We start from the raw sequence: 10266 nt of genomic DNA, 5'->3' as shown, positions 1-10266 counted from the left end.
TATTTTTATATAAATTCATCTATTAGCTCGTAACTCATCTTTTTTTTAAAGCCCTTGCATTTAATCAATAATTTCATAATAATTTTTTGAAAATTAAATAATGAGAAAAGTTGATCATTATATCATAGACATAATACTAATGATAGTATTTAAGTTATTTGGGTCATTGATAAACAATAATAGTTTTATTGTATTTTTTTTTAAATGAACTTTATTCAGTTGTTGCTCTTTTGACAAATTGGATGATGAATTCACAAAAAGTTTATGAAAATTTTATTTAGATATTAATTTTAAAATTAATAAATATAATTTATTAATTTACAAACTAACTATATGTTTCAACTCTGATATTTCAAGCTTCAAATTATTAAATATTTCTTTTATTATGTTTCATTTGATGTATCAAAGTCAAATCCTTCCCTAGATTCAAGATTCTCCTATAGTGCTGCAGAGAGGAATCTTCAGAGGTTTGGAAGCTTCTAGAATTTCTTAGTCAATATTGCAGAATAAAAACAAGTGACCATACCTTCCCATCCTTCCATATATAAGAAAAAAAATAGGTTCTGACATTCTTAAATTCTCCATCCAATAAAATAAGATTTCATAATTTTTTAATCAGCAATTTAAGGTCTGATTTGGTTCATTGAACATTAAAAAAAAATCATAGTATTTTAATTGTGAGAATTTTTTTTTTTTTACAAGGCTGAAAGTGAGCTATTGATTATGAGGAATAATTTGGTAATGGTTAATATAAGATTAATTTGTATTTATTTATTTTTATTTAAAAATTAAATAAAACTTTTAAATCTTGATATAATATAACTATATAGCATTGACTTTGGCCTAATTATTTATTTATATTTATAAATTATTCATTTATTATTAATAAATAATTTGCTAAGAACTTGATAAATGCTTATATATTAGTGATTAAGGCTTAATTTGAGATGGCTTTTTTATTGCTTCTTAAAATAGTTTTAGTAAAAAATTAAATTTTTGTACTAAAAAATTGCTTTAAGAAACAGTAAGAAAATCGTTCCAAACGAAATAAAATTTTAAAATTATTGCAAAAATTAAAATTTTAAAATTATTGCAAAAATTGCTTTAATTGTGACAGTTGCAGCTTTTTGTAAAGTGGTTGTAATGTTGTTGTGAGGAAAGTAAAATTTTTTAAAGTTATTGTAAAAATCAGCTTTCTGGCATAAAAATTTGTTGAAACTTATTAGAAAATAGTAGTCAAATATAATTGTGATTGTGTTAAAAAGTAAAATAATAAGAAAGTTTTCCAAAACAGACTCTAATTAGTTGTATATTTGATGATTTAGGCTTCGTTTGGGACGACTTTATTACTGCTTCTTAAAGTAGCTTTCTCGTAAAAAAATTATTTTTTGTAATAAAAAGCTATTTTTAAGAAACTGTAAGAAAGTCGTCCCGAACGAAGATTCAATTTATGATATTATACCGACTTTTTAATATTTTATACACTTTAAAAGCTATTTTTACAAATAGAGGTATTAATATGATAAAAATAAGAGCAAGTTACTCGATTACCTAGATTAAAATATATTGTTTAATTTTTAAAAGTAATTTGTTATTGAAAATATTGATTATATACGTAGAATAATGGAGCGAAAATTAAAATACTTTTTATTCATAAAATGTTAGAAATAATTTTAAGTGAGTTATGATAATTTTGATAAAATAAATTTATCAAGGCATTCTAAGTTCATGATAATACAATTTGATTAAATATTACCATCCTACATATAATTAGGCTCAAATTATGAATTTATTTGTAATAGTTTTTTGACTGTTTTTTTATAAGAAAAATAGTTAATAAAATATAATGTGTGTATAAAATATAGCTTTTCACCATTTTTTAAAATTAAAAACATAAAATTTTTAACCGCCTCATATAAAACTTATATCTTTAATTTAGAAGAAAATAAATGATAATATTTAACATAATTTAGTTCATTTAAATTCCAATATTTGCATAATTAAAAATTAATATCAATGTTAGCTACATCATGATAATTTTTTTTTTTAAAATGTGTTTTATAATTTTAAGTAAACAAAGAAGCCCCAAGAGACGAACATAAGCACCTCAAAAATGCCAACGAAGGGCCTTATTGTACTCAAAATGCCGGTTAGGGCGCTTGAGTAAACACCAAATTTTATATTCCGGTTTTAACATTGCAGAGATTATTACGTGCGGTCACCTGACCGTCTGAAGGCCAATCAGAATAAGAACGGCACACAACATATTGGTGATGTGGCGCATATGCTTTGACTCCGGACGGCGTCCGATGACCGCATGTAATAATTTCACCTAACATTGACACTCCTAAGTTCAAATTGGTTATCAATCAGAGACTTTCAAATATGTTTCAAGTCGTCATTATGATTTGATTAATTTAATCTAAAGATTATAAATAAATGCATCTAAATCATATTATTCGAATAATGAAATCATTAAAATATGATTTTTAGAGAGTAGAAGAGATGTTTTAGGCAGTTCTTTTAGGAGAGAAATCAATTCAAGTAAGAAAAAAAAAAGAAGAATATTTAGGGCCTTAAGCAATTCAAAAGGGTAATAAAAAAATTAATTATAGAAATAAAAAAAGTTAGTATAAGTCAACAAATAAACAAATAGAAAATTTCCCTTAAAAAACTTAAAAAAAACCCTTATTTGGAGGCATGATGCAACTGGACCCCACTTCAGGTGAAGACAAAATTCTTTTTTGTAATTTTAATAAATATCTTATAGTCATTTATGAACTTAAATTTTCAAATAATAGACTGAGGTAAAAAAGATTGAGGTTTGGATGATAAATATATGAAAAAAAAAATTATCAGAATAAAATTCAAAAAGTTTAATTGTATTTTAAGATACATATAATATGTAAATAATTTATATTTTATTTATTTTAAAATTAATTAAAAAATTGTAAAATTTTGTCCCATTATTTTTTAATTAGCACCACTCATAAATTTATAGTTAATATGTACGTGACGATTTTTTTTTTCTATTTTAGCCCGTTTTTGGGAAAGATATTTTAGCCCTCTTTTGAGACCGTCTTTGCTTTGACCGGCCTCAGATCGTCATCACCGACGTCATCCAATGCGGAAACACGCCGGATTTGGGGTGCCTGGTGGGGTCCACTTTAGCCCATTCGTTGATCCCTCGTCAAGCGGTAGTTAAGCAGCTTCCCCTCAGACTTTTTTTTTTTTTCTTCAGCTTTTATTCCTCAGATTTGGATGATAAAATTACCATTTTTTTGGATGATAAAATTATCATTTTGAATCATCGGGTTGACCCATTTAATAAACGGGTTAAATTCTGATTGTATTTTTCAACTCGTTTATTAAGCCTACCAGGTTTGGGTCAACACTGGAACCTATTTTTAACCCGATAATTATCCATTTTAATATCTATTTTGGTTAACTTCTTTTATGTGGATAAACTTTTCTTATTTTTTTATCAAATATCTTAAAATTTATAATTAATAAGTTATGAATTTTTTCATATTATACAAATTCTTTTTAAGTAATATTGCTGGCTAGACTATACGCGGCGATAGAGTTAGAAAGTTTACGTCTCAGCGTTGTACGGATATCCAACACACAAACAGGAAATGAAATAACACCAGGATTTTTACGTGAAAAACTCTGGAAAGAGAAAAAACCACGGGGTCATGCCCAGTTGAAAAAGTTCCCCTAGTGTTTGTTTAAGATATAAGAGGCTGACTCGTCCTTGAAATTTAGGAGTTAGGACGATCAGATTACAATGAATCACTTCTAGATTGAAATCCAGTTACAACGTCGGGCAAAGTTCCGGCGCCACTTGGAGATCGGGCGGAATTCTGGTGTCATTTGAACGTCGAGAAGAATTCTGGCGTTACTCAGGCGTCGAGAAGAATTCTGGTGTCACTCGGGCATTGGGCAGAATTCCGGCGTCGGGCGGAATTCCGACGTAACTCGGGCGTCGAGCAGAATTCTGGCGGTAGTCGTGGAGGAGTTTCTTCCCTCCAATCCTTCTCTTCTTCTTGCATGGGTCCCCTCCCATGAAAAATGAGGGGTCTATTTATAGATATTCTGGAGTGGCATGACTTGTAAATAGGTGAGAGATCATGGGTAAATAGGGAGTGGTCGGATGGACAGCAGATATTGAATCCTTTGATTGTGCACTGTTCATCATACATTTGAAGGTCTTAATGATGTCAGAATTTGACGATCTTGGTCTCGTTGGATTTGTCTCATCGAGCCGCTCGATTTGACTATAAGAATGTTATATTTGGAAATCGTTTGGTAACTCAAATTATGGTTTGAACTTTAAAAAAACGCTTCAGGTGCTTGATTTGGACTCATTTGGGCTCGGATTGAGACGAATTTGGTGTCGTTGAGTTCGTATTTTCGAGACGCTCAATTTAAATATAAGTTCGCTGAAATCAGAGTTCAGATGATCCCGAATTTAATTTTTGAAGTTTCTGGCTTGATTTTGCCTCGAGATTCGTGTACAATCAAGATAATTTTTTGATGATACATCAGGTAAAATTATTAATTAAACTTTAATTAATTAAAATAATTAATACTTATCTATTTATTTTTTTAGATGAATGTAAATTTCAAGGAATCTGATTATTAAATATAACCCTATTCTTCAATTGGCTAACATGAATCAGAAAACTTTAATAATTTTTGCATTATTAATTTTTTAGTAAGTATCAATACTCAATAGTATAATAAATTTAATTATAATCAATTCATTAATGATGATTATCTAATCATTTTTCTTCTTAAAAACTGTATTCATAGAATTATGTTATTTTCTATTACGAAGGTTTTGTTTGAGACAAATTTTTTACTATTTTATAAATTAATTTTTTAATTCAAATTTTTTTGAAATTTTGATATTAGAAATCTACTTCAAAAAGTAATAAGAAAGTTGTCACAAACGAAGCCTCTGTTTGGGACAGCTTTTTTATTGATTTATAAAGTAATATTTTAGTGTCAAACAGTTAAATTTTTGTACTAAAAACTTTTTGTAAAGCAATTCGAACGTTATCTCATATAAAATGCAAGTTTCTAATATTTTCTAATATAATTAAGGAAAAAAATAAAATAGTCTAGTTTTGTTAATGACGGTTTTTTATTGCTTTTTAAATTATATATTTAATAAAAAAACTTTTGTAAATTATAAAATTTTATGTAAAAATTTTACTTTAAAAAACTAGTAGAAAAATTATCCCAAATACACCAAATAATTCTGTAGTTCCATGGTAGTAAATTTGGCGAGCACGTGATAATTAAGTCGCTACCGAAGTTTTGTCTGTAGTGTGCTGATAGCTTTGACCGGACTCTTCGATCGGCAAGAAAGAGAATTTTCTTTTTCCACCATGCTTCAAAAAATAAAAATTATTAAACATATTTTGTCTCAAAACTATGAAGCATCTAATAATCCTTTTAATTAACTTGAATTTATTTGACCATTAGAGTAATGAAATTATATTTAATTTTGATGTTTAAAATGTCTAAAATAATATGAAATATGGTCTATTTATTAACTTTGTGAATAATTTTTTGGTTCGTATTAAGCTTTCAGTATAATTTTTTTTATTTTTGTACTAATAGTTGATTTAAGAAGCAGTAAAAAAGTAGTCCCAAATGAACCTTAAGTTATCAATTCGATTGGAGAAAGTTGCCGACTTAGCTTGGTCGAGTTGCCTTGAACTGGATCGACAAAGCTTGAATCGGCTTTTAAGATATTTGGATGTAAAAATTAATGAGAAAATTTATTATGGCCTATTTGATTTCTAGGAATCTAAAGAGAGGAGATGAAAAAAATAATATTAAAAAAAATGATAAATGAATTAAATTGAATTTACTTTTGACCCTTTTTCTTTGTGATGAAAAATTGAGTGAAAAATATTTATAATTACGTATTAAACTAATAAAACCTTTTTTCTCATTTGCCATTAGATTTGAAAAGAGAATTATGAATACGAAAATGTATTTCCATATATTTTTAAGAAAAATCTAATTGTATTATTGTATTATAATTAAAAAAAAAAAACTAATAGAAAATCATAAAATAAAATGAATGAATTTGCATTCCTCCCATCCATTCTGTCAAATCAAATATATGTTTAAATAATGCTGAAACTAAGGAGTGGTTGCAGATAGCTCTTGACTCTAACATGGTATGAGATTTTTTATAAATAGTTACATAGAGTTTTAGGATTTATTTACGACATCTTTTTTATTAATTTTTAATAAATTTTTTTTATGAGTCAGAAATTTTTATATTAATTAAAAGATTTTTTAAAAAATCATTAAAAAAGTTGCCACAAACGAAACTTTAACCTAAAAAAATTTGTGGTAACATTAATACGACCATCTCTATCTTTTATGATTAATTTTTGACACTTTTTTTACAAAAACAACAATAACAAGACTTTATCACACTATGTGTGGTCAAATATATGAATCATTTTTCTCCATTGTGTCCTATTAAGAATTAATTTTTCATTTAAATTCAGTAAAAAAATATCATTTTTAATAGTTTATAAGCAAATCTTTTTAGATCTACCTCTATATTTCTTAATATGGATAAGATCTAATACATCTACTCTCCTACCAGAATCATCTGAAGGCGATATTTTATGTGACCAAATCATCTAAGCCGACTCTCTCTAATCTTATATGCTATTATAGGTACTCCAATATTCTTTCAATCTTTTTACGTATATATTTGTTTAATATTCTGTCTCTAAATATAAAGTTAATCATCCACTTAAGCATCCTCATATTTGCTACACTTAACTTAACTCTAATGCTTCTCTTTTAATGAATAACATTATGGATCTCATCATTATCTTAAAAAAAAATTCCTATACTTTATGTCAAAATTAATATGCAATTATTAAGAATATTTATAGTTGAAAATTTTTTAAGAAGCTAAAAAATTATAACTATAAAAAATATAATTATAAAAAAAAAATTTCTTGGATGAACTCTTAATAGTGAAAGAATTAAATCTTCAACATGTGGAACAGTGGAAGCCAACTTCCATTCTTCCTCTGTATTTTCCCCTCTACTTTTAATTGCACGGCCTTTTCTTTTATGTAGAAAATAATTGCATAATAATATTCTAATATAATTTATATTAGAATATATTTAAGAGTCTTTAAATATATACTAAAATAATATTTCTATAAAAAATTATATTAATTTAAGTATAAATCTAAAAATCATTAAATATATCTTAACATAAATTATATGTTATTTTTATTTGAACGATGTCCATAAATTTTAATGCAAGAAGTTAATATTTTTATTTAGTATTGTTTAATATAAGCGATATATATATTCTGATCATTAATGAGAAAACTGAATAAAATATTAATCAAAACCTAAAAAATTTTGTATAGCTTAACCCTCCTGATTAATAAGATCTTGTGCTCATGAGGGCGCCTGTACAATAAGATTATTAGGATACTTAATGACGGAACTTAGATCCGCACCGACGGACTTTTGCGTGTGGACGTTAGAAATTTGAGCACCTGTTTATTTTATTCTATTATGGATTTAAACTAAGCTTTTATTTTGGATAATTTTTTTTATTGATTTTAAAGCCGAATTTTAGTAAAAAAAATTTAATTCATTAAATTTTTTGTAATAAAAAGAAAATAATAAGAAAGCTCCCCCAAAGAGTTTTTTTATTTTTAGCTCCCCCAAAGAATTAAAATTCACTTGGAACGACTTTTTTACTGCGCCTTAATTCATTTTTCTAGTACAAAAATTGAAATTTTTGCAGTAGAAAACTGATTTAAGAACTAGTAAGAAAGCCATCCTACGCTTCGTTTGGGATAGCTTTCTCATTGCTTTCTAAAATAATTTTTTAGTGCAAAAATTCTAATTCAAGAAATTTTTTAACTAAAACACTGTTTTAGAAAGCATTAAAAAAGTTGTTCCAAATGAATGCTTAGATTTCGTTTGGGACGACTTTCTTAATGCTTTCTAAAGCAGTTTTTTAGTACATAAATTTTAGTTTAAGAAATTTTTGTAGAAATTTTTATACAAAAAAAAAAAACTAATTTAAAAAGCATTAAAAAAGTTGTCTCAAACGAAACCTTAATTTGGGTGGTTTTCTTATTGCTTTTTAAAACAAATTTTATAAATATGGCCAAAAGTGAGTGAATTTATTTAATGGCTTATGATTTGAATTACAATATATTGGATATTTAATGTGTATTTTTTAAGGATTTAGAATTCGCTTATTGTGTTTCGTAATTTTCGCACGTCATATATATCTTGCTCAATCTCATCACCTCCAACCTTGCAACCGACCCTACATGAATGAACGCGCATAGTCCATAATCCAACACCAACCTCATTATTCATGATCTAGTCATCCTTGTATGACCCCATTCTAGACTCCGCCATCAAGCCACCACCATCCCCGCCATCCAAGTTGTTATCATGTTGTTAAGCTACTATCTTTTCCCTAGAGCAATATATTTCATTTTAGAATTGAATTGTTAATTTATTTTAGGGCTAATCAAATAACTTTAAAACTCAAAATTCATTGTATTTAACTTACCCTATATTTAAAATGGCCATATATTTGCAATCAAACATCCCTTAAATCTATTTTGAAAGCATGAGAGATCATAACTATGCAAGATGGGTGATTTTCAAGAAAAAAAAAAATTTAGGTTAATGATGTATGAACATCTTAGCTTATATTATGCTTAGGGACTAATTTACCTTCCTTAGTCTAGATAGTTCTATTTTCCTCTTTAAATAGTTGGCTAGCTATTGTAAAGGATGAAGGTCATTGAATGAAATATTAGTCTTTGAAGCCTTAGAGCTTTCTTCTTCTTCTTCCCTGGATTGGGAAAACCGAAATCCTTATTGCAGGTCGAGTCTTTCGACGATTCACTACATCAGTTAAGGCATCCTCATCATATTTTAATAGAGGAAGTCTTAATTAATATCTTTAGATTTATTCTAAAATATATGTAATATCAATTTTAATTAATTCTTAATGTATTATAATTATCTTAATATAAATGAATAATTCTAAAATTAAATATGATCAAAATTTGAGTATTAGTAAAAAATAACTATATTACAAATAATTAGTAAATTGATCAATGAGAAATGTTCTAGAACACTTGGCTTAATAGGAAAACTGTCATCCCTGCATTCGCCGGTTGACGACAGGTGGAGGTTCTCTCAGCCGTCAAACCACGCATCGGCGATGACACGCAGCTTAATTATCTCATTGACCAAAACCATCACAGTCTTATTTGTCTTTATATACATACAAACATAGCCTATAAGCCAACTCTCCCTAATTTCATTTATCTCGCATTTCGAACCTCTGAAGCTTCTTCCCTGATCAACCACCTACCTTCATTACCATGAACGATGGCGACGCCGATCCCGTCGACTGGTCGCAATTCTATCAAGACATGGCTGCTTCTGGCCACCGCGACCGACCTCGCCAATCCCACGCTACCGCGTCGGTGATAGAAGACTCGACGACGGAGCTCACAATGCCCATCTCAGTCGACGTAGCAGCAGCAGCAGCCAGTGGCTCGCGGGGTAAGCCCGCCCGAAAGCGGTCTAGGACTTCGAGGAGAGCTCCGACAACCCTTCTCAACACCGACACCACGAACTTTCGGGCCATGGTGCAACAGTTCACCGGCGTGCCATCGGTGCCGTACACGACTTCCTATATGCCCGCTGGTGCCACAACGCTCAATTTCGGGATCGGTTTCAACAATCCGGCGAGCCAGTCGCCGACAATTCTACCGAGTTACGGTATTCAACAAAACCAGTATCAATATCCGTATCAATACCGACAGCCGCCGCAGCAGCAAGAGATCATCGGTTTCGGAATCGGCGAAAACATTGAGGATGATCGCCATCAAGTGCTGGAAAGCTCGAGGGAAGTTGGATTAGGGTTGCCGGAGGAGTTTTTTCTTGATGGGATAGGCGGGCAGGTGAACCACCCACGGCAGCCATCAGAAAACAACAGGGGTGGCGGCTACTTCTTATGAGGAGGACAACTGAGAGCGCGCACACGTAATATTTAGCTATATTTATAACTTCAGATCGATGTTATATACTATGATATATTTCTACTTTTATATTTTTGGATATCTTTTTTGTGGATTTTACATCATGGTGTGCTATAAATGCATGAATTTGGGTTCAGATTTCGTTAATTTTTTATGATTATAAGGATTATGG

At 29.1% G+C, this 10266-nt stretch overlaps 1 protein-coding gene across 1 annotated transcript; it reads left to right on the top strand.

The window, feature by feature from the left end:
- The first annotated feature begins 9348 nt into the window (after positions 1-9348).
- On the top strand, positions 9349-10232 carry LOC110116187 (VQ motif-containing protein 22). Its single transcript, XM_020849676.2, has one exon. It carries the CDS (start codon positions 9432-9434, stop codon positions 10071-10073), a length of 642 nt encoding a protein of 213 aa, XP_020705335.1. The 5' UTR covers positions 9349-9431; the 3' UTR covers positions 10074-10232.
- The last annotated feature ends 34 nt before the right edge of the window (positions 10233-10266 follow it).

This window comes from Dendrobium catenatum, unplaced genomic scaffold (assembly GCF_001605985.2).
Source record: "Dendrobium catenatum unplaced genomic scaffold, ASM160598v2 original_scaffold_235663, whole genome shotgun sequence".
NCBI lineage: Eukaryota > Viridiplantae > Streptophyta > Magnoliopsida > Asparagales > Orchidaceae > Dendrobium > Dendrobium catenatum.
This window is presented reverse-complemented; position numbering and strand designations above follow the sequence as displayed.